The 24504-nt window shown below is 51.3% G+C and overlaps 7 protein-coding genes across 7 annotated transcripts; 5 read left to right on the top strand and 2 right to left on the bottom strand.

The window, feature by feature from the left end:
* Positions 1-4802: 4802 nt before the first annotated feature.
* Positions 4803-8095, top strand: ALTATR162_LOCUS6720 (uncharacterized protein; the record flags this gene model as incomplete). The annotated part of the gene is made up of 2 exons (XM_043314342.1): positions 4803-5061; positions 5115-8095. The coding sequence occupies 2 exons, from the start codon at positions 4803-4805 to the stop codon at positions 8093-8095; spliced, it is 3240 nt and encodes a 1079-aa protein (XP_043170277.1).
* A 1888-nt stretch (positions 8096-9983) lies between these two features.
* ALTATR162_LOCUS6719 (uncharacterized protein) lies at positions 9984-10655 on the bottom strand (the record flags this gene model as incomplete). Its single annotated transcript, XM_043314341.1, has 3 exons — positions 9984-10181; positions 10286-10551; positions 10613-10655. 3 exons carry the CDS (start codon positions 10653-10655, stop codon positions 9984-9986), a joined length of 507 nt encoding a protein of 168 aa, XP_043170276.1.
* A 1238-nt stretch (positions 10656-11893) lies between these two features.
* On the bottom strand, positions 11894-13740 carry ALTATR162_LOCUS6718 (uncharacterized protein; the record flags this gene model as incomplete). The annotated part of the gene is made up of 4 exons (XM_043314340.1): positions 11894-12443; positions 12502-13506; positions 13548-13606; positions 13663-13740. 4 exons carry the CDS (start codon positions 13738-13740, stop codon positions 11894-11896), a joined length of 1692 nt encoding a protein of 563 aa, XP_043170275.1.
* A 3865-nt stretch (positions 13741-17605) lies between these two features.
* On the top strand, positions 17606-18049 carry ALTATR162_LOCUS6717 (uncharacterized protein; the record flags this gene model as incomplete). Its single annotated transcript, XM_043314339.1, has 3 exons — positions 17606-17761; positions 17828-17958; positions 18010-18049. The coding sequence occupies 3 exons, from the start codon at positions 17606-17608 to the stop codon at positions 18047-18049; spliced, it is 327 nt and encodes a 108-aa protein (XP_043170274.1).
* Positions 18050-18604: 555 nt separating this feature from the next.
* On the top strand, positions 18605-19553 carry ALTATR162_LOCUS6716 (uncharacterized protein; the record flags this gene model as incomplete). The annotated part of the gene is made up of 2 exons (XM_043314338.1): positions 18605-18751; positions 18807-19553. The coding sequence occupies 2 exons, from the start codon at positions 18605-18607 to the stop codon at positions 19551-19553; spliced, it is 894 nt and encodes a 297-aa protein (XP_043170273.1).
* Positions 19554-19956: 403 nt separating this feature from the next.
* ALTATR162_LOCUS6715 (uncharacterized protein) lies at positions 19957-20794 on the top strand (the record flags this gene model as incomplete). The annotated part of the gene is made up of 2 exons (XM_043314337.1): positions 19957-19984; positions 20073-20794. The coding sequence occupies 2 exons, from the start codon at positions 19957-19959 to the stop codon at positions 20792-20794; spliced, it is 750 nt and encodes a 249-aa protein (XP_043170272.1).
* Positions 20795-21841: 1047 nt separating this feature from the next.
* Positions 21842-23125, top strand: ALTATR162_LOCUS6714 (uncharacterized protein; the record flags this gene model as incomplete). The annotated part of the gene is made up of 1 exon (XM_043314336.1): positions 21842-23125. One exon carries the CDS (start codon positions 21842-21844, stop codon positions 23123-23125), a length of 1284 nt encoding a protein of 427 aa, XP_043170271.1.
* Between the last annotated feature and the right edge of the window lie 1379 nt (positions 23126-24504).

Raw genomic sequence — 24504 nt, 5'->3', positions numbered from 1 at the left:
AAGATACCACTCTACAAACATTTAGAAATGATACCATACGGCTTCAGCGCTACGATTGCGCGAATTTGGAAGTCAAATTTCCATACATACAAATTCTCGATCCCTGTATGCTTTGGCCACGGTGATGAAAAATCTTTCCACGTCAGGAGAGGATACTGGCGGAAAGGGGCGATGGGTTGAAGCGGCTTGCCTGGCAGCCCGATCGACGCTGCCGTTCACGATCTTCGCCTCGAGAGCACACGCTACGTTGCCTCGAACCATTTCGTCGGAGCCGCAACGCCACATGCATGGGCACGGCAACATGGTAAATTAAAATGACATCTAGCTAAACCTGCCTGCCACGTTGACGTGGCTAGCTGCCGTTCTAACCTCCTTACTTTCCGCACTTGCAGTGTTTTAGCTCGTAAAATGATCAGTCGCATCTGCCAACACATGCTCTCTCCTCCTCCGCCCGCCTAACCCCGCACTCCACATATTACCATACACTTTCTCCGCATCTTGTTTGTTTCAAACAGTTACTACATCATGATCTAATGCGCGTAGAGTTGACTATGGCTGACGTGCGGAGAACATGTGATTAGTCTGTACGAAAAAGCAACGGAGCAAAGCCTGTGTCGATCTGGACCGCTGTGGCGTCAACGGAACGGGCGCTCGCTGGCTCTATTTGCAGCGAACGGACGGGTAGGGCAATTGGGTTGGGAAACAAGGCGCGCGCCCGATGCGAGGTTCTGGCGGGCAGCGGAAGTGTGGGTTGATTGTTCCCCGCAGAGCAAAAGCCACTATCCGGTCGTGCGGGAGATGCGGATGGGCTGGACTGGGCTTTTGGCTCTTGCTCAGAGAAGTGAGGCAACAGGGAAATTTGGGCGCCGAGTTGCGCTGAAGGGGACGTGGGATTACTCATAGATACGAGTTACCGACGGTGTTTTCTAGATGCGCATTCGGATGACGGACAATTTTGGTCACGAAAGCAGCGGTTGAGGCTGGCAACCCAAAAAGCAAATCCAAGACGCAGCCTCGCGGCACGATCCGATCACCATAGTAACGTTACACAACCGTAATACATGCGTATTAATGCATCGATCAAAATCAAAATCAGTAGTTCTGCGGCTGTGCTGTGTGACGCGAACTCTGGTCTTTTGCGGCTGTGCTCTACCTAATCCTTCGCGCCTTCCCTCCTTCCTTCCTATTTCTGGGACCTATCACCGTGAATTACTACGGAGCAGTGCTGCAGCTTTGGCCTTGTACATGTACCGAGTCATGCTACGCAGCTACCTTCGCTTCATCCCGTGTATGTATGTTACACAGCATGCGCGCAATACGTAGTGTCCGAGCGTTGCTTTCGCGCCTTTGCCAACTGTATGTGTCTTGGTGCTAACTTGCCTACTTTTCCCGCCCGCGCGTAGCTGCACACAAGACACGCATGTAGTGGGTAAAAAGAGGGTTGCGCTCATAGTGTTTTTGGGGCATAATATTTGGCTTGAGGACAACATTGGGCGTCGGAGATGATGTGGGATGGGAGGTATGCAGAACATATGCGAGACATTGCCAGTGATGTGTCTTCCCAACCACATGAATGGCTCGCCTGTTCATGAGCTACTGATATGATCGCCTGAAAAGTCCTTGGAAAGGATTGCGGGGCCGACCACCATGTACGTACGTGTTCATGTACGACTGCCCTGCGAGGAGTGGCAGGTGCAGAGCTGAGAAGGATGGGATGCGCCATTGACGATAGTCTATTTGCTCGGATAGTTCTCCGAGGCTTTTCTCTCACGAGTACAGTATGCATGTGATGGCAGTAGTGGTTAGCAGCGGAAGATGATGGTGTGCCTTGCGTTTACGATGCTGTACGACATGGAGTAGGGCCGATTGCACTATCTATGGCTCTTTGCATGTCATGTCGCACGTACGGGTGCGGAGGTTGCAGCATGCACGAGGCTGAAAGTAGGCGTTCATTCCATAAGAGAAGGTTCGGAAACTGATTCACATCAGATTGTATCGCTGTCGTTTATCGGTGAAGATGATTGTAAGCTGAGCTCCTCGTTCGCAAGAGCATCAGAGCGCTGGTACGGCGGTACCTCGCTTCCGTGGGGCGTAGAAACTTCTACGTAAAGACCTTGCAAAATTAGTAAACCTCCGTCATTTGTAGAATAAGCGCGCTCGACTCGGTTTCAAGGATTAGGTATCCACTGTGTTCCTTGACTGCGAGGCTACAAACGTGCATATGGCTTCTTCCGCACGTGGCGCCGTACTACGATTGAACATCAAGTCGCTATGTGACGAGGCTGCATGCTTCTTCTTCCCTTGTATGTAGGCTTTGCCGACGATCTTCTGCAGGCGCAAGTGGCGGTTGCTCAAGATTGCTTTATCAAACTCGTCGCAAAGTAGGGTCCCACTGTCCGGCAGCTGGCATGCAGTGGATATGCGAACCTGTAGTGGATCGGATGCTGAACAACGTGGTACTTCTTGCGGGAATGCGCATGAACTGATAGTCGACTGTAGGTCAGCTTTGAGATCTTCCGGTGAGCTGCTCATCTTGCGAATGCGGCGTCCTGCATGATCAAAGTGCAGAAAGCTGTCGTCTGACGAAGTCGGAGTAAGACCGTATATGCATGTGCAAGCTTATGCAAGCCTGAAGTTGAACAGTGCTATCTGTCGCTTCAGTTGTCGACTATGTCTAGTATGCGAGATGAGCGTGCCACATGAGCTGCTGACTAGTAAGAGGCTTGCAGACGTGCGGTATGTTCAATGCAATGTTGATCAAATGACTTGATCCGGTTCGAGCTGCAGCATGGACTAATACTCTTCATGATTCGATGTTTGTAGTCGGTAGGTCAGGATAGCGAAAAGGCTTACTAAGATGTGTCGGCATAGTGCATATCGCATCACCACCATAGCCGCAAGTGCCGCTAAGGGAATATAAATCAACGTGCAGCGCTTAATTCCCAGGGTTCAAGTGGCGATCGACACTGTAAAAGACGGAGCTTGTTGAACTAAGTTGACGGAAATTTTTCTAGAGCGACTGTTTCGAGCCAGTTGCATGGCTTGGTGTTTGAAGCGTTTAGGTGCTATTGGTATATTCCAGCTGATCATCTTGCTTCACTTCTCCGGTTTCGTCTTGTGGTGGAGTTGTGCAGTTGGGTGTCTTCTTCTTCAGCGAAGTGATGAGGCAAGCTCCGAGTGGACCAAGACGTGTACACGTAGCCATGCGACGTCATACCGCGATGCTCTTATACCCAAAATCTGTGGAGATATACCCACTTCTTGTCTTTTGGGCACAAATGCCATATTACTTTGCTTCTGTTGTTTCTGATCTCGAAGTGAATGCAAACCGCTAGACCTCGTGATCTTGTGTCCCTGCCCACGGAGCGCCATGCTGTCGAAGTTGTGAGCTTGCGGCTTGTAGTTTGATCACAACGCCACCACTTCTAGAAGTACATCGTAGGTTGGCTGATACAGCATATGCAGGCAGCTTCGAATTCGACGTTAGTGGTGGACAATATATGCAAGTCGTGTCGCATGCCTGTACCCCGCATAAAATAAACAAGCGTTGATCGATCATTCGGCCAGTCCCGTACGGTACGTTGCTTCCTTGTTTCCTGGAAATAACGAGCTTGCCCATGTGGTTGCAGCGGCTGCAGCAAAACCGCCAATGGGTAAGTGTGGGGCACTCGGATGCTCTCCGGCGATAGCGCTCGGCGTTTGGGTATAGTATTGCGTCGGCAGTAGTCAGCCTTGATAAATGGAGGATTGGATATGTCGCCATGTACCGGTACATTGCTGCTAGCTGGTTCCGCAAACGTGGGGGTTAGATATCATATCCTTCATCAGAGAACTGTTAAAAACCTGCGGGCTGACCTTGCGGATGGTATTATCCTATCGAGCGCCCTTGATAGGTTGTTCTGCGAGTTATAGGCCTAGTACGTTGTTTGACAACGTAAGTAGTCCTGACAACATAACCCAACCATCTTTACTCCATCAGGATGAGTACGAGGTTTGGCGAAGCAGGCAAGATCTTCCAAATTTGGTTGCTGGTAAAAGTGTCCACGTAGTGATCCCTGAGTGACAGCCGCATTTTGTTGCTGCACATGCGACTGTATTCAGTGAAATGAAGGGAAATATCCCAGAAGGCTGGTAGTAGGTGAGCATCATGAGCTGTTATTGCGGATATATCCGATAGCGTTCCATTTGAAAGGAGATGTGAGGAAACCATTGGCCAGAGTCTTGCGGCTCAAAGATTCATGAGATGATGTGCATGAAGACGTATACTTTTGACTATCTTTGCACGAAAGACGTTGGCACTAGGATAGATGATCCACAAATGCGGCTCTGCTGCAGGTCGTGCTACTACTGAGTCTCGAAGTTGGTTATGACGTCCAACAGAGCCGCTGCCATGGACGTGGGTTTCGGGCAAAATGTCTGGGCATGGCAATGTTCCCGTATCAAAAAGAAAGAAGAGGAAAGACGAGACTCGAACGAGATACACTTGATGAAGATGGAGTGAGTCTTTTGCGGAGGAAGCAGCGACTGCCTTGGGTGGAAAGTGCGCTAAGCCGCGTGCTCCGATATTCCGACCCCCGCTGAATTGCTGTGACCTTGAAACACAATCTTTCTCCGCCACACCAACCACTTTCACGCGCAAACACGCCAAGCGCAACCACACAATCTCCCGCTGGAAATGGTGTGAGCAGCAGACGTCCTCATATCCCACTCTCGACACCTCCGGCAGCAACTGCCCTCGAAACTCTCGTCTCGACCCCACGAATTTCGAATAAACCAGAGAGCCTCCGGCGCGAACCTTGACCATGGAGGGCGCCTTTACCCACATGGGCAACCACCTGGTGTCCGACTCAGCCGCCACTATCAACGCCGGCGACGTGGACGAGGGCATCCTAGACGGCGACCTTGCCCGCGGCGGTCTTTCTCGTAGGCGGCGCGCGGATGACGACGAGGAGTACGATGAAGACGACCTGGAGAGCATGGCTAGTATGCCAGTCGGTGGACGCAATGGCCAGTCTGCTATGCGGGCGGAAGACGCTGAGGTCGAACTACCAGCACATGCTTGTACGTGAAAATGGGTAGAGAGCATATGGGAGGCATACTAATTTCCGGGGTAGGCGCCTACTGCGGTATTCACAACGCCGGTAGCGTCGTCAAATGTCTCGCCTGCAGTAAGTGGTTCTGCAGCGCTCGTGGCAACTCTTCGTCCTCGCACATCATCAACCACCTTGTTCGCGCCCGCCACAAGGAAGTCCAGCTCCACCCCGCCTCCTCGCTCGGCGACACGACGCTCGAATGCTACAACTGCGGTACCAAGAACGTCTTCCTTCTTGGTTTCATCCCTGCTAAGTCAGACACGGTCGTTGTCCTCCTGTGCCGTCAACCATGCGCCGCCATGCCTTCGCAAAAGGACATGAACTGGGACACCTCGCGTTGGCAGCCTCTGATCGAGGACCGCTCTTTCCTTCCATGGCTCGTACCTGCCCCGACCGACCAGGAGCAACTCCGCGCTCGCCACCTTAGTCCCCAGACTATTGCGAAACTTGAGGAGTTGTGGAAGGATAACGCGAATGCCACCATTGCTGACCTGGAGAAGGGTGCTGGTCAAGAGGAGGTTATTGCCAAGGTCTTGCTCCGCTACGATGACGCCTTCCAATACCAGAACGTCTTTGGTCCCCTAGTTAAGATCGAGGCCGACTACGACCGCAAGTTGAAGGAGTCGCAGTCGCAGGATAACCTTGTGGTTCGCTGGGATATGGCCCTGAACAACAAGCACACGGCTAGCTTCATTCTCCCCAAGCTCGAGTTGGGCGACGTCAAACTCGCAGTCGGCGACGAGATGCGACTGCGCTACACAGGAGAACTCCGCCCACACTGGGAAGGTGTTGGATACGTCATCAAGATCCCGAATAACCAGTCTGACGAGGTGACGATTGAGCTGCGCACTAAGGGTGATCACAAATCTGTCCCTACCGAGTGCACCCACAACTTCAGCGCCGACTACGTCTGGAAGGCCACCTCATTCGACCGCATGCAACATGCCATGAAAACTTTTGCCATCGACGAAATGAGCGTGTCTGGTTACATCTTCCACCGACTCCTCGGTCATGAGGTAGCTTCTGCGCCCATGAAGATTCAAATCCCCCGCAAGTTCAGCGTTCCAGGTCTTCCCGAATTGAACGCCAGTCAGATCAACGCTGTAAAGAGCGTTCTTCAGAAGCCGCTTAGCTTGATCCAGGGTCCTCCAGGTACTGGAAAGACAGTTACCTCAGCCACCATCATCTACCATCTCTGCAAGATCAGCGGTAGTCAAGTCCTGGTTTGCGCACCTTCCAACGTCGCTGTTGACCAGCTGTGCGAACGTATTCATCTTACTGGGCTGAAGACTGTGCGTGTCACCGCCAAGTCTAGGGAGGATGTTGAGTCTCCCGTTGGCTTCCTCTCCCTCCACGAGCAAGTCCGCATGAACGACACCAATGTTGAGCTCAACAAGCTGAACCAACTCAAGAGCGATGTTGGTGAATTGTCGAGTCAAGATGAGAAGAAGTTCAAGCAGCTCACCCGTGCAGCTGAGCGCGAGATCCTAAACGCAGCCGATGTCATCTGCTGTACTTGTGTTGGTGCCGGTGATCCTCGTCTCTCCAAGATGAAGTTCCGCACTGTCCTCATCGACGAATCGACACAATCAGCCGAGCCAGAGTGCATGATCCCCTTGGTTCTCGGATGCAAGCAAGTTGTGCTTGTTGGTGATCACCAGCAACTTGGACCTGTCATCATGAACAAGAAGGCCGCGACAGCTGGTCTCAACCAATCCCTGTTTGAGCGTCTTGTCATTCTCGGATGCTCTCCCATCCGCCTTCAGGTCCAGTACCGTATGCATCCCTGTCTGTCGGAGTTTCCTTCAAACATGTTCTACGAGGGTTCTCTGCAGAATGGTGTCACAATGCAGGAACGCATCCGTCGCGACGTCGACTTCCCCTGGCCTGTTGTTGACAGCCCCATGATGTTCTGGTCCAACCTCGGCGCAGAAGAGATCTCAGCATCCGGTACATCCTACCTCAACCGTACCGAGGCCCAGAACGTCGAGAAGATTGTCACTCGCTTCTTCAAGGCTGGTGTACAGCCTGGCGATATCGGTATCATCACTCCATACGAAGGTCAGCGCAGCTATGTTGTCAGCTCTATGCAGGCAACAGGCAGCTTCAAGAAGGAGAACTACAAGGAAGTCGAGGTTGCCTCCGTGGACGCATTCCAGGGTCGTGAAAAGGACTTTATCATCTTATCTTGTGTTCGTTCCAACGACCACCAAGGTATTGGTTTCTTGAGCGATCCTCGTCGTCTCAACGTCGCCCTGACTCGTGCCAAGTACGGTCTTGTCATCCTCGGCAACCCCAAGGTCCTCTCGAAGCACCCGCTGTGGCACTACCTCCTTCTCCATTTCAAGGAGCGCAACTGCCTTGTTGAGGGTCCCCTGACCAATTTGCAGGTCTCGCTTCTGCAATTTAGCCGCCCGAAGCAGACCTACCGTGGACCTCAGCGCTACCAGATGGCCTACCAGCATGCCAATGCCATGACCTCAGGTCGCCAGGCTGGCTTCAATGGCAACAAGCCTCGCCAGGAGTACAATGACAATGGCTCCATTGTTGGCTACATCCCAGACGACGTCTCTTCAGTCCATTCATCTGCCCTTGGTGGTGTTGGTGTTCCATCCAACTACCCTCCAATGTTCTCTAACTTCCAGGAGTCATGGCCTCTTCCTGGTCGTCCCAACGGCAAAGGCAAGAACGGCGCGCCTCAAAGCGTTGCTGGTGAGTCGGTCGCCGCTAGTGAGCTTACCGACACTCGCAGCGATGCACCAGGCGGTATCAGCCTTTCTGGCTTGAGCCTGAACGACTATAACAAGCCTACTTCACTCAGTCAATCAGACCGTCTCAACCGCTACGTAGAGAACACTCGCCAGGGCCCCAACGTCGGGACTGGCTTCGGTGCTGGTCGTGGCCTGCCTCGTGGGCTTGGTGGCTTCGAGGATGACGATGCTCGTAGCGTTTCTACAGCTTTCGCTAGTCAGATCGGCACTGGCAACAACGGATACGACTGATCTCCTGTCTCTTGATACCGTAGGAACTATTCTTACTGGTTTCATTCCACGTTTTGGCTGCGAGCCTCTCTCTTCCACCCAACGGGGCAAGATCTGCTTCACCGTGGGCCGTTCGACCTACAGTGCGCTCCGTTGGTAGGACCAAAGAAGGCGACTGCCAGTGCGTTAGCACCAATATCGATATTGGATCAGTCCGTACTGTAGCTTAACTAGGTACCTATCCTCCAGATGCCATAGCGCATGCATCCGTGCCAACAAGTGGCCATGTGCCGGCAAGTGTGTAACTCAGAGACTTCGCACCCTAATATGGGCCCTGTGGAGTTGTATGGAGGACACAATACAAGACAGGTAACTCCAGCCGCAGTACGCAGGGCTTCACGGGCTATCTCGAAGAAGCAGCATTCGATTCCTCACACTCCTTGTTGCCCTCTCGGGCTTATCACAGATATTGTATGCAGAAAAAGGGGAGAAAATCATACTACAGTCGTTGCTAGAGAATCATAACATTTTTGCTTTACCATTCCCCAGTGACTGGTCCTTTTTCCGTCTCACAATCCGTTGGTCAAGCTTTGTTGTTACGCTTATGCTAATGATGATGGTCATCATCATCATCATCATCATCATCACCACTTTCTGACACGACTTTCCTCGACGATTTCGTCCAGTCGAAACACATCTCGCTCAAGCTTCTCACGAAATTGAGAGAAGCTGATTTCTGTTCTTTAATTGGAGGTAAGCTCGATGCCAAATCCAGCGCACATCATATATGTTCTTGTTGTTTCGTGGGCAAATGAAATGAGCGGATGGGAGTGACGAGGAAGCAATATTCCAGACTTTTTGTGTTCACTTCAGATGGTGTAAAGCTCATCGCGTGGTGATTGTTACTACTGCCCATGGCCATTCTGCAGATAGTTTGGGGAAAGCGACATTGGCGTGATGAATTCGTGGAGACGGATTCCCATTCCATAGGCCATCTCTGAAGAAGTTCTAGACCTCGATGTTCGATTATCAATATTGTAGAGGAAGTGGGAAAGATGGCTGGGAAAGAAGAGCTTATATACGTTTGGGCTTCTAGCTTGTGACTCAAGGTGACCTGAGTACATAACCAGACGAGTTTAAGCTTTTGATCTCGCACGAATCACTACTTCTTTGGATATCCCCCGGAAGGTTCCCCAGCTCTCATGTCATGGAAACCGAGTTCTGCACTTTGAAGGTCATTGTATATCGATTTAGACAAAGCTACACACATAACTGCCCCACCAGGTTTCCAACATGCCTTGTTTTCCAGAGACGCAGACATGAAAGGTGATAGTTTTAAGGTTTGGCGTAGCGATCAAGGAATGCTAGAGGAAGAAGCCCACACACGTTTTGGATGTTTCTTTTTTGTATCCCCATGTTGAGTGGAAATGTATGGCAAAAGGGAGTAAATAGGTCGACCGGAGAGGTTTTGTACCTGCACTTTGAGATGCTCGCTCGTGACGGCTAGGAAGCAGAAGTATGCTTGCTGCACATGAAATGATTTGTTAGTGTTTTAAAAGACCAGGGCAGTCAACAAATTGGCATCTCTGACGGCATTTCTACCATTACTTTGCGTCGTGGTCCCTTCTTGGAGCCTGCTTGTTGTATAGTACTGGCGCTCGACGTGTCTGCTCCGTTAGTGCTGCGACGACACAGGAAGTCCGGTCGGCGAGTACCTTCTACTCTTGTCTTAGCTAGCATACAATCTCCATTTGTCAATGGTATTCGCCTCGCCACAGTCATGCACGGCAATCCCATGAATAATGCCATCAATTCCATTCAATGCAAGTGGTATCAATACTCCATCATATATCCCAACGCGACCAGTGTCTGTGTCACCGCGCAATCATCATACGCTCACGCCCAACGTTTATTTGCCGCCCAGCTCCTTCTCGATCTCCGCCTTGAGATCCTCAGGCTTCTTGGTGCTTGCCCACCTGCCCTTGACCTTTCCGTCACGTCCAACCAAGAACTTCTCGAAGTTCCACTTTACGCGCTTGAGGCCCATGAGGCCGGGCTTCTCGTTCTTGAGCCATTCGAATGCGGGGTCTGCTTGTGCGCCGTTGACCTATTGCAGAAAGGAAGTGTCAGCCAGTGCTCAGTCCTCGCTTGGGGCGCGATTCATATGCGTGTTGAGAGAATGACGTGTGAGAGGGTTGCACTTGTACTTACATCAATCTTTCCGAGGACCGGGAAGCTAACGCCATAGTTGAGCTGACAGAACTCCTGAATCTCGTCGTTGGAACCTGGGTCCTGGCCACCAAACTGGTTGCAGGGGAAGCCGATGATCTCAAAGTCGTTGGGGTATTTGCCCTTGATCTCCTTGTAAAGCTTCTCTAGGCCTTCGAATTGGGGCGTGAAGCCGCATTTTGAGGCCGTGTTTACGACGAGGACGACTTTGCCATTGAGCTTGTTGAGGTCGTATGGGGAGCCCTTCTCTGTGGATTGTTAGTGGCCGAGGCGTATCGAAGGGTGAACTGGTATGATGAGTAAACGTACTGTCCTTGGGCTTGAAGTCGAAGAAGCTGGTTGCGGAAGCCATGGTTGTGTAAAGCGCTCTTCTTCCTGTTACTTGTGTGTTTACGTAGAAAGCTCTCCTTCCGATACTAGGTATGTAGGGTTGTATAGAATTCGTGTAAGCAAGAGGTGCAAAAGTGGTGGTAGGGCTTCGGAGTTTTAAGTCGTGTCGCAAAACAGGCCTGAAGTTCGTCGCGATACGCGGGGCTGTGCTTGTCGCCCCTCCCAATCGAATCATGACATGTGATCACGGAGCTCCGTTGATCACTCTTCTTGCTTACTCGAGAGGCTCTGGTCTGGCCTTGCACATTTCTGGCTGATAGTTTGCGGCTTACGAAATAGGACCCTGATGGAGACCCGATCTTGGGCTCTGGGCTTCGGTGGTTGGGGTGCTGACAGCTGCGACAGAACCTCGGCTTGTCCCGCCCACCGCGTGGTACGGACGAAAACCCAACTGTTGGTGGGGCGCCGTTGACAACGTCGGTGATTGCTTGCTACATTTGGGAACTGACGCGATCAGTCCTATCTTGGGAGAAGGTATTTGGAAGCATGGAGGGGCTGCCGAAGTATGCCGGCATTCGTGGAAGCGGTCAGCGAAATAGTGCGCACGCGAACTGCTTCTTCACAATCACCACTTTGGCAGTCAGAGATGTCCTTCATTCTTAGAGACGTAGGCGTTAAACAACAACAGGATCAATAACAATACTATATACAAAAACAATCTCCTACTTCAGCCACCAACGTCCGCGCGGCGGGTAATGGTGGCGATACAAGACCGACCTCTCACCATGGTCATCCTTCTTCGTATCCAAATCAACTCCATATCCAAAGAAATACAGCCTCACTAATTACATCCTCCGTTAACAATAGATCAATCTGATACATCAACCAACTCATGCCAACCATTTTGCAATGAGTATGACCTCAGTCCATCTCCCCTCAGCAGGGGTTGCTGTCGCTACAAGAGTCGACTAGCGATCTTTCGGCATCCAAGTCCACGGCTGGGACATGTCCTTGGCTCTGTATCCTGGATTTGTTTCCGGAGTTGTGGCCATCCAGGGCAAGAGGCATCCTTCCGAGACTTATGGGAAGTCATGGTCCTTCATCCGCTAGGCATGCGGGAATCCATCCGGGTTCGGAGAACGCAGAAAATCAAACGCGATGTATGTATTGGAAAAACAAGGGTAGGGATCCGGCTTTATGATGACAAACCTGCTTGTGGCTGTCTCAGCAGACCGAGTCTACCAGACACGTGTGCTTCATTCAGCCGCCGAAGACATCTCGGTACTGAGTGCAGATGTCGTGAAGTCCGACAACCTCCTTTGTGAGCTGAATGTCGTCCCCAAGATCACTTGGAGTGTTGAGGTTCATCAAGACATCGATGATGTGTTGCTTCTTGCTCAAGAACTCCTTGGTGAGGGCGTCGCGGCGCTGCTGGCGTTGTTGCTCGGCAGTAAGCTTGACGACCTTGACGCGCTTCTCGCCAGTCTCCTCAGCTGACGCCTTGCGCTTGCGAGACGCCGACTTGCGAGGAGCCTGTCCTTGAACTGGTGGCGAGGGCTCTGTAGTGGGCCCGTCATACTGGTGCACACGCTTCATGTGATCAAAGAGGTTGTAGCGACGAGGGAACCCGTGACCTGGGACTGCTCGCTCACAGTCGCGGAAGTGGCACAGATGTGGCCTCGCTCCATGACCGTGCATGCCATGTGCCTCCCGCTCGTGACGGAGGAGACACGCAGTAGAGGAGAACTGCACACCAACGCAGGTCTTCTTGTTGCAACGGAATGGCTTCAGGTGAGAGTCCACGTACTTGCTATGGAAAAGGTCAGATCATGTCACGGTATGACTGGCGTAATGAGTGAAAGACTTACTCGTAGTTGCACTTCAAAGCTGTGGGCTTGTGTGTGCATCCTGCCTTGCCCTCTTCGGGGCAGTGGTACTTGCCATCCTTGTCTGGTGTCTGCTGGTAAAGTGGGTGGCTGCGTGCGACCTTGGTGCGCTCCTCTTCGAGCTTGGTCTCTGCCGCCTCAGACTGAGAAAGGATGTCTTCATTGTCGTCAACTGATTGAGCCACAGACGCGGGCTTGGTCTCTTCGATGGTGTTGTTCACTGCCTGGGGAAAGTGGACACTGGTAGTGCTGGTTGGAGTACCGACAAATGCGCCGAAGCCGGCATCTTGAGCAGAAGCTCGCCGTGACTCTTCATGAAGAGAGTATGATGATGAGTTACGTAGGGTAGCAGGACGATCTGAAGCATCGAAAGAAGCGCTGTGCCAGTTTCGTTGAGGGGTGGTGTTGAACATGTTGTCGTTCGTTGGCCACGATGTGAAGGTGAATGGGTTGTTTTGGAAGTTGGTTTCGGACGTAGCCCACTGTGGTGAGTCGTTGAGAGTTGAAGGCCCGAAGCGGGGCATGTTTGCTGTCGAGTAATGTGTGTAATCCTGAGCAGTAGAATAGTTAGCATAAGAGAGCGGTCCCTCTGTGGCATTCCATGTTCCGGATGTGGCTGGTTGATGCATGTGGCTCATGTCCAGGGTCTCTGGGAATGCGCTGTAGTTGTCGGAGCTCATGGTTGGTGAGTAAATGTCGCTGCCAACGAACTGGTTGCTCATCCGGCTCCGGCTGTCCTGGCGGTGTAGCTCTGGCTTCTGGGCTCCGCGCCGGCTGGCGCCACTTTGGCTCTGGTATGCGCTGTCCATGCTGCACTCAGAAGCAGTATCTTTCAATTCGAAGAAGTCTGAAGTGTGCATGTCCTGGAAGTCTGAAGAGAAAGGAAAGTCCGGTGCGGAAACAACAGGTGTAGGGATTTCCTTTCGCCACTCAGTGATGTTTGAGATGTAGAAAGCAGTCTCCGGTGGTGAGTCGAAGAAAGAGTCGCTGGACACCAAAGTTAGTACCCATGCATTCGCACTGCAAACCTAACATGTTCATGAAGATAGACAAAGGAAAACGCCATGTTAGTGTATCCAAGCGAGACCTATTTAGCAACGAGTCAGCTAAAGCAGCAGAAGAGTAAGTGTAGTTAGCACGCACCTGGACGAAACCGGTAGTATTCATGGTGGGCGAGATGGTGACCAGATTCCTAGAGGAGAGAGTGAACACCACCTTCATGGTGAGTTGGGAATCATCCGAGGCCTGGAAGCGAGAAAGTAGTGATCCAGATTTCGATCCAGTAGTATCCAGAATGAGGCCAGTGATAGTGGAAGAGGACAAATCATCCAGAACATCTTGTGCTCCTTTGACAACACTCAAGTTAGTTTCGGATCAATAGGTCGATGTGGATAGGCTAGAGCGGTAGCCTACAGTACGTACTTCGTAACCTCCAAATGTCTCCAAATCAACTCCACGACCATGGATGGTCCTCATTAGCGTCCATTGGCAAGTCCAGGTCAAGGTATCCATGTGGCTGTTCCTCTTGGCAGGGAGGTTCCGCAGGCTGGTCCATAACGGCTTCATCAGGGTTGTGGATTCCTCTGAAAGGGATTGCGTGCAGTGATACTACCAGTCGTTTGTCGCTTAGCGCAGTCGAACAATAACATAAATTGAACGACATTGCTGAGAGTTGCCTACGTTGTCCTGAGGCGATACAGGGTTGCATGCCTTTGTCGTAGATCATCTTCGTAATAGTGCGTCGTAGCGCATGTGACTAGCGCGAGGATCCACTCGTGTCTGTTCACCGCCGTTTCGAGAGCATTACATCATTGCTCTGAAGTCGGGGCAGCGAGGCCTCGTAGTTGTCGTGTCTACAAACACCGCAAGGGCAGTGTGCTACGTCTCTCGAATCCTAGAAGGCTGTACCAGGAGGCATCCGGTCTTGGGAAACTGAAGAAAAGTGGCCATATGGGAATCCATTACTGGGGCGGTAGATCCTTTGGATGGTGTCCTGTGGCATCCTTTGGGTATCCATTTGTGGGCTGTAATGGCGGCAGAACAAAAAGCAAACAACAATAGGAAAGAAACACATGAATCTAGCAACACAGGATGTCGTAGTAGTCAAACGTAAGGAAACGCGTAAAGCAGAACATGAGTTGGGGGAAAACCGTTGGGCAGTAAGTACCTAGATAGGGCTCCGTCTGGGCTCCGAATTGTCATCCTGAGCAAGGGCTCTTTGCTTGTTCGTCGATTTTGATATTCGTTTCTAGCAAATTGTGCAAGAAAAATCGCTGGGGGTTGCTTGTTTGCAGAGGCGATTGTTGTCTTCGTGTGTTGGTGGTGTGGTGTTGAAGAGGGAGGGAGGAAACGAGCGGGACAAGAATGTGTGGGCGGGCACGAGTGCTGACCGGTTGGTGGCTTAGTTCGAGTGCCAACGCATAGGAGAGAGCCCCACACGCATATCCCACGAGTAAAATCCTGTTGCGGTGCTTCGGCGGTTCCAAAACCAATGGGCCAAAATTCTTTTGCGGCTGGGTAGGGACGGGCGCACTTCTTATCAATCTGTGTCAGACGCTAACGTCACAGAGATGGAGCTCGGTTCTCTAGTTACCCTGCGCCATTCGCGACTCATAATGGGAGGACAGTATTCCGAGTCGGCGAAATATTGCTGTCGCTCATGGGTTAATGTGGGAATCTAAACTGAATTGCAATCAGGGGATTGCCGGGTTTGCAGAGTGGGAAGCGATCGCCGCTGCCAACCACCAACCGCGACGCCGGAGGGCGGCTCGACAGCTCCGTCAAACCTGCAAAATCAGGAACTCTGGCAGCCGGTGGTGCACAAGATCGATTTGGTTCTCGTGTAGTCCCGCGATCAACGAAAATAAACTCTGCAGCGGCAATAATGCTCACAAATCATTGCAGCGATTTGCAGCGAAGCAGGGAAAGGCTGAGCGTTGCGCGGCTCCCGGCGAACGCGCAATCGTCCGGTACTTTTGATTGAACAGATTTGGGCTATGGGACAACGGTGTCCCTCCCTCCCTTCAGCCGGCTCACCCGCAACGCTCCGCACTGACTGTCTCCTTGAATTTTATTTATTCGTAAAGTAGAGTGACAGTGTGGGCGCGTAAAAGTGTGCATATAGATACCGATAGAGCTACATCTGACATGGCTTCACAACAGATTATGGTGGCACCTGCATACATCACAGTGATGCAACCTCACTGTGGTTGCCTCGTCAGGCATGTTCTGTAGCACACATATCGTCGGCGGCTGTGTGTTGGCAACCACGCACAGCATTTATCCTTGAGACGTTGTGAGCCGATGCGCCGCATACCACGCAACGGGTTTCTGCCAGGCATTGCATAGTAACTATGACCTACTTTGTGGTACAAAGCTCAAAGCGATGTGGAATGTTCGGGAAGTCTATTCATTGTTAGAAGATGTTCGGACGATGAATGAAAAGTATGCAAGGGTAAAATTTGATATCAGATAGGAGCGAAAGACATTGCTGAATTCGTTCCTCATTGTCCGAAGACTAAGATGAACTATGCTTTGAAATATGTGGTATCATCAGGAAAGAGGAAAGGGGTTGGCGATCAGAATCAGTGCTTAACGTACCTTTGGTGAGTGTTGCGTCTGTACGAAACTGTCATCTCGCACTCGCCGACCTCAAGCGGACGTTGAGGCAGTGCAGTCGATGACACGCACTGTGTTTGCGCCAGATTTGTCTGAGGCTGCATTGAGGGAAAAGGAGAGTGAGTGAGCCGCAGCATGTACAACGACACGGAGCAGATGAGATTTTCTCTCATCGGCCCGGCTTTTCTATGCCCGAGGGATCTGCATCAGTACCTGCCAATCTTCACCTCGAAGAAACAGCTTGCTACCCAAGAGCGGGGAGCCTCAAACTCTAAAGACACGGCACAAGACGCGTGTCCTTTTGGTCGCAGCGAGGTTGACTCGGACTGCGCCGATGGCGGAAAGATTGGCGGATGCCTGCATCGAAGTTTCGAGTGGCTTTGAGTGATGAGGAAGAGTTCTGCAGTGCCAGAGCGAAAGACATTTCTTCCATCCTCGCTTATCGAAAGGGGCAACGCGTGTCCCTTAGTCAGCAACAGACGTCATGCACGTAACGCTACCGCCCGTGTTCAGTATCCTACCCGCTCCTCGACCGTGGGCTTCATGATTTGCAGGGTCTAGTACATCGCAACACAATGCACGGTGAGCAGTTCGATAAACCCTTGGAGATGACATCAACGACATTAATAGTAGAAATTGCTCTTTTTTCTTCTCGAAGGCTTTCTTGTTACGTAGCGAAGTAAGTGCAATGTCGAGTGCTACCATAGCGATAAGGGATCGTCAGCTCTTTCAGGCTCTGCAGCTGGACGACTTAGCCGTGCCCATCAACTGAACGACTGCAAGATAAGGCAACGCGTGTGCGTGTTGAGGCTTCCATCTTCAAACACACCGTCGACCACGCCGTCATGGGCCCAGTTTACCCCAGGATCTTACAGTGGTCGGTCTTGTCCCGATCTACCTCGAAAAGCTAGCGCGATCGATATACTATGAAAAGGCACAAGCATGTGCCTCATGAGCTACCGTTCCCCGACAATCTATCCGGGCTTGGACTCTTGCGAGCTGTCTTCGAGACCACGACTGTCGGCGTCGATCGACGTCATATTTTACTACGTAGTAGAGTGCATGATATCGGCGGTTCATGCTAGGGAACCCCGAGACGTACATGATGCGTATGAATCATCAAGACCTCATTCGCTGGATACCAAGTCTTAGCTTTGAACAACGAAGTCGAAAGCAGGTTGGCGCTCATCAGTTACCCATTCATGTCATCGTTACAGATTCCAGGGTCCAAGCTGCACGTTTGGAATGCGGGGGATTCGCAGCCCCCATCTGATTGGCACGATCACATATCATCTGCGTAATGGTCAGGCCACGAGCGATCGTACACTGGAACGGATTCAGCTGAAGAATGGTTATATGAAGGTGTTGGTCTCCCATAGTTTCTTTACTCCATCAACAACCATACTCCACCAGCAAACCTCACTCAACACAACAGTCAAATATTCCAACCAGTTTGTCATACTACACAATGCCTTCCCCATTCCAGCAGAAGTACTCTTCCCAGACCCACAAGGTCTTTGGAGACAACACCACTCCAGCCATGCCAGAGGCACCTAAGCAAGAGGCCGACCGTCGCTCCTCAGAGTCTTCGGTTGGTTCTTCGTCTTATGATGGACGTCGCAGGGTATGCATGCCACAACCGTGGCTTACAGTCACGATTAATAATAGAAGACATACTAACGTCTCTCAGTCTTCGGCCGCTCAGCGATTCGGAAACCTAGAGGCCCTGAAGCGTCGTCAAGACGAAGAGAGCATGGCTCGAAGGCAGTCATTCCACGACGCATACGGAAAGCCAGGTTTCCTTGGAACTCTGTGGAACAAGTAAGTCCTTATTTTACGTGCCGGTCTTGGTGCAAACCTAACAATGCATAGCTTCACCCGCGGTCCCATGAACACACCTAGTCAGAAGTAGATTGACCGGTGATTCTGTCTTTTTTTGGGTCCTCAGAGCCTCGAACAGCGTTGAGGTTAGGAACATTAGCATGTTATAACGATGCATGGAGTTTAAAGCTTGCAATTGCCGCGTTGGCGCAAAGACCGCATAGCGATGGATTTGGTCAGTTTTTATACGACCGTAAGATGTGTATGATATCAAACCGATGTACTGGATATGAGCATTTATTTCGATGAGCCTTCTATAAGACGTTGTGATGTGAGTGGGTTCTGATCTTAGCAACAACTTAGGTTTTTGTGGGGGGAGATCCACCAGGCTACGATTGGTGTTCACCAAAGTGACGTCGTGGCCAGAACATGTAAATCCACATGAACAACACCTTGCATCAACATACAGGCATAGTCCAAAGTACCACTATCGCAACTTCACCAACGTCTTGGTAAAACACGACTTCTCAGCCAACGCCTCAACCAAGGAAGCAACGTGTGCCAATACAACACCCCACCAACGCGCACATCTTCACCACTCCTGCTTCAACTGCGCCGACGTACGAACATATCACGACAGTCAAACATGACTACCAGATCTCGCTCGCCAGGTTTTGGCGATACCACAAGCATCAATCTCAACCGCTTGCTGTCCAGATTAGATCGCTTAGTACTGGTTGATCCGTCACCACAGTTGCGAAAGTCAACCTATGAGCGCGCACGCGTCAGTGCGGTAAGCTTCACATCTTTGTTTGCATGTCCCATTAGGTGAACTAATGGCACTGCAGAATATTGAACATGCGCGTACCTTACTTCTTAGTCTCGAACACTCCGCCTCCACGATACCCTCCAAGTCGAAGAAAGCCGAACTACAAAAGGATCTACAGCAGAAACGCGAACTCATCAAGCAGCTCAATCAACGAATATACGAGCTCAATCAGCTAGACGACACGGAGTCGGAGGGGTCTGTAGATTCCGACGATGAAGACGCAGACCAGTTCCCTTCGTACGCACCAAGAGTAAAGACGGAAGCCGGACGCGATGTGTCGACAGCAACTGAAGGCAACGAAGCATTCCAGAATGCAGCACAAGGCATCGCATCAGAACTCCGCCGGAGAGGCAAAGCAGACGCAAACGCAGCGGGGGCACAATCAGCATCCGGCAACTCTCTGTTCCCCTCCAAGCCCACGACAGGCGACCCATCCCTCGCAAAAACAGAGGCGCTCCTCTCCCACGAACGTAACGAACAAGAAGAGCTCACAACAGACTTGCTGGATATGGCGAGGCAATTGAAGGAACAGTCAATACATTTTGGAAACACGCTCGAAGGTGATAAAAGCGTAGTGGATCGAGCACTTGCTGGACTGGACAAGAACACGCTGAACATGGATGCTGCTAGCAGAAGGATGGGGGCGCTGCGGAGGATGACTGAGGGCAAGGGCTGGTGGGACAGGATCAAGCTATATTGCATGATCGCTGGATTATGGTTAATCGCCTTCCTGATCGTCTTCGTTGGGCCGAAGATTCGGTTCTAGGGCATCACTTGATGTCGCAGACCTGTCAAACGATATTCTACGTGGCACGCATAGCACAGTCACAACGCAAAGCTCTGCGCGTACACCGGAATCAGCAACAGCATAGCTAAGGCACAACCAATCCACGCAATATTCTTACTGCTTCACATGCAGTACAGCTCATTGTTCTCCACTTCGATCGTTCAATCGTGGACGCACCAGCCATGATCGGGCCGCCCGATCCTCACCGCTGAGCCACGAATCTGGACCCTGCACATCTCGCGTCCTGCATGCATCCGCTTAGCGGCTCCGAGCTCCATCTTAATATGTGCCCTCGCTCGACAACAACAATACAACACAGTATCATTGACGCTTCACACGCACTTTTGGTTGATATATTTAGTGTCGCGACAAGATGGCAACCATGGAAATGCACTCGTTGGGCTCGCGCTGTACGTATTCGATGCCGGACACAACTCTACGAATCACCACTTCATCGCTCGCAACCTATAATGCGCATTGTCTGACGTACCATTGCAGCACTAAACCACGCTTCCGCTGATACAGAAGCCGAATACGACCGTCTCCGAGACCTTGCGCGCCAGGAAGCTGCAAAGCGATCTTCATGCTTCGACCGCGCACATCAAGCATACGAATCCGGCGATGGAGCGCGCGCCCACGAGCTCTCTGAAGAAGGCAAAGCCCACGCAGCGAAAATGAACCAGTACAACAATCAGGCGCGCGACTACATCTTCCGGGAAAACAACGCCGAGGGTCGTGTCGCGGGCGATACCATTGACCTCCACGGCTTGTTCGTAGAAGAGGCCGAAGATGTCTTGGAAGAGAGAATCAGGGTTGCGAGACAGAGAGGAGAGAGCCATCTGCATGTCATTGTGGGTAAAGGCAACCACAGCAGGAACCATGTCCAAAAAATCAAACCCAGGGTCGAACAAGTGTGTCGCGAGTTGGGACTGCAGTACCGCACCGAGGAGAACGAGGGTAGGATCTTTGTAAACCTGCAAGGTGGAGATGTCCACGAGATGCCACCCCCTCCCCAGGCACCGAGCTATGGCGGCTACCCGGGACAACACGGTGGACAGCATGGTGGACAACACGGCGGTCAATACCATGGAGGTCAGCCGCAACATGGTGGTCAACAACACCATGGTCAACAGCAGGATAACAACGACGAGATTGAGCAGATCGTCAAGAAGGGCTTGCCCAAATTGCTCAAGATGCTCAAGTGCTGTACAGTCATGTAAGGGTGTAGTTGATCTACTCTTGGGTAGATTGATGGAGGACGATTTGGAGGGCTGGAGAGATCTTTAAGGCACACGTCGCTTTTGGAAGATGTTGATACCCCTGGAATGGATGACTGGAAGAGTCTAGATTGGGGATGCTACTATGGTGTATATATAGGAGCTGTTATATATTCGGATATGTGGTAAATGACTAAGAGTAGAGCCATTCCTGCTTCAAAACTGTCGCAATACATTGCTTAATCCTTCGAGAATCACGAGTGTTGGGCCTCTTTCATGTTGGAAAGAGATCCAGCGCACAGATACGAAAACCATGCAGACATCTCGACAGGGTACAAAGATAACAATATCATCAGGAACGGATGATAACTGAGGATACTGATGTGAAGTAGGACGGTCCAGTTCGAGGAAGGAGATAAATGGCGCAATTGAGCGCGTTTGAGGATACCTGGGGGGAGTACAAGCTTATTATAAACTGGATGTAAATTCAGCAGGGCATAGTCCTTGTCCATGACGCTCTCAACAAGGTCTACCAGAGTGACGAAATTATGCCTACTGCAACTGTATTACACTCTGCAACCCGACAGGTGCATAGTATACTTCGTGCAGGGCGATAAGTTGCAACGCTCTGGCATCACAGTTGCCTCAAGCCCAGGAAGATAGTACGACGGAAGTGTTCCCTTCCTCCCGACGGTGTATGCGTGAATCAATGTTTGTGCGAGATATGGGTAACATATGATGTCAATGGTGGCATGAAGAGAACGGGAGATTGAATGCATAGTGTTCGCAAGGCTGGATAGGCATTCTGCCTGGAAGGCAAAATATTGAGAGTATGGGGAAAGAGATCTATGCCATTTTGTACGTGGATGATCTTCCGCTCCTCGATACGACAGAAGCCTTGATAGATCAGTTCGGTGTAACGAAGATGTTCAGCGATAGTCGCGAATGACGTTCGGAGCCGCGGCCCGTTCCTCCACTTTCCATGCATCTCGACCCTGAGCACCTTACCTTCCTACACCTAAACAACCAACCCATAAAGTACACAGCATAATGACACAAACACAATCGCCACCCATTCCGTCACCTCCGCCAAATCTCAGCGCCAAACTACCCAAGCTCATTCCCCGCAAACGCGCCCCCACATCGCGAGAACCGCCTTCTGCCCCTCCCCCGCCAACGCCTTCACTACCTGCGCCGCCGAATCTAGAGAGACATAAATACACACGACCTTCGAGGCGGATATTGAGTCCAGAAGATCATCATCTCTTCCTAAAGAGTGAGACGTGCACACTGGTCGAAGCTTTTGTATTCGGCATCGCAGACTCGGTGCGCGACCGCAGCATCTCGAGCATCAAAGATGAGGAAGTCACAGACACAGTCAAAACAGTCGTCCAGATACTAGTAGAGGCGGACAAGGTGTTGGAAAGATGTCCAAGGGAAGACACCGGCTCACGATTCGGAAACCCAGTCTTCCGTACGTTCCTCGACGAGGTTGAGATCTCATTACCACTGTGGCACGAGAAGCTGGGGTTGAAAGACAAGGCGCAGATCGACGAGATAGCGACGTATCTTCACAACTCCTTCGGAAACAAGCGACGTATAGACTACGGATCTGGCCACGAGCTGAACTTCTTCCTCTGGCTACTTTGTCTAAATCGTATCGGCATCCTCCCAGACAAAACCTTCCCCGCGCTCGCCCTCGTCATTCTTCCTGCATACCTACGCCTCATGCGTAGTGTACAGGAATCATACTACCTCGAGCCCGCGGGTTCTCATGGTGTTTGGGGACTAGACGACTACCAGTTCCTTCCCTTCCTATTCGGCGCAGCACAACTTCTTCACCATCCATACATCACACCGAAGAGCATACACAACGCCTTGGTACTAGAGGAGGAGAGCAAGGACTATCTATACCTGGACCAAATATCCTTTGTCAACTCTGTCAAGAACGTTGAAGGTCTGCGGTGGCATTCACCCATGCTCGATGACATATCCTCGGCGAAGAATTGGTTGAAGATTGAATCCGGAATGCGCAAAATGTTCCGCAAGGAGATCTTAGAGAAGTTGCCTGTCATGCAACACTTCCTTTTCGGTAGCTTGGTACCACCTGTGGATGGAATGAGTACTGAAGAGGAGGCGGGTGTGGAGAAGGAGGAAGAGGAGGAAGAGTGTGGAGAGGTCAAGGTGTTTGATGATGAGACGGGAAAGAGACATGTACACGCGAGTGCCGGCTGGGGAGATTGCTGCGGAATTCGCGTGCCGGCTGCTGTTGGCGCCGAGGGTGAAGCGAGGAAAGGTGGTGCTAGGGGGTTGCGGAGAGTGCCTTTTGACTGAAGAAGAAGAAGAAGAAGAAGAAGAAGAAGAAGAAGAAGAAGAAGAAGAAGGAAGAAGAAGAAGAGGAAGAAGAAATATAATAGAGTCTCCAATGGCGTTTGGGGAAAAATAGACTTGGGCATGAATGGTGTCAGATGTACCTAGGTAGATGATAACCACGAAATAACACATATAATCATGGCTAACAGCTGTACTCCTGTAGATAGACGGGATGTCATCGACTAAGCCTCGTGTGCTCTATTAACCAGCTCGCTGGACACCATATGTCTCCGCACCAACTCTCTAGTAGCAACGACCTGTTCAGCAACAGTATTCCTCACCTGCAACTCATCCCCATTGGCCTCTTCATTCTCCTCCACCTCCAACCTCTCACCAACCCTTCTACCAGGATACCCGTGATTTTCCAACACCCCTCTCACCGCCGTCCTCGTGGTCTCTTCAAACCCGTCAAACCCATTTCTCGTCGGCATGAAAGTAGCATAGCGTCTCCACTTCTCCTCCGATTTAACCACCGCCTGTGCTGTCATTCTTAGCCTCTCGTCTATTACTTGGAGATCGTCTTCCAATCTAGGATCGGAATTCCAGGGCAGTAGAGAGGAAAGGGTTCTCCGCGTTACTGTCAATTTCCTCTTGATTTCTGTGCGCCGTCGCTTGGGAGCTGAGGGTGGAGATGGGGGTATTGAGATGATATCTCTGCGGTTGGCGAGGGTTTGGGTTAGTGGTGCTGGAAGTTTGGCGTCAGTGTCAAAGTTGCTTGATATAGGCGGTTTCTTTTCGTCTCGGAAGGGAGATGGTGGTGAGAGCGAGAGGAAGCGAGAGGAAGATGGGGTGGGTATATTTGTCGCTCCGGTCGTTACCAAGACATGGTTTCCTAGCGAGAGAGTGGGTGTTGCTGGTTCGTTGGCTGTGTGGTATGTGTATTTACGGTTGATGCGTAGGGTTGGAGTACTGATGGGGTTGTGTTAGATATAGGCCAGAAGAATACAAGTGCTTCGGAGAAGGAAAGATAAAGAGGGAACCTACCGTGGAGTCCTCGAGTCAGACTCTCGATGCGCAGAGTCAACTGGCTTCTCTTTTGATGGTGGAGTGAGGCGAGGTCGTATTGGGATAGAAAGATTTAGACGGCGATGCTGATATGGAGCTGATGCCGGAGGTAGAGGAGTAGAAATTGATGGCTTGTCAGTAGGGAGTGGCTGGGTGAGTTGTAGGTGGCGAGGCCGTGGTGATGGTGAAGGCAAGGGAGTGGTGCTTGTTGACCTTCTGATACGTAACGGCTCTGGATATTCGAGGTTATGTAGATCAGACACTGGCCAGGCTTTTGATCGTGCAGTGATGGGAGATTGCTGTGTTGATGGCGAAGATGAAGAAGAGGAAACAGA

Source organism: Alternaria atra, assembly GCF_907166805.1.
Source record: "Alternaria atra isolate CS162 genome assembly, contig: 25, whole genome shotgun sequence".
NCBI classification, from domain to species: Eukaryota; Fungi; Ascomycota; class Dothideomycetes; order Pleosporales; family Pleosporaceae; genus Alternaria; species Alternaria atra.
This window is presented reverse-complemented; position numbering and strand designations above follow the sequence as displayed.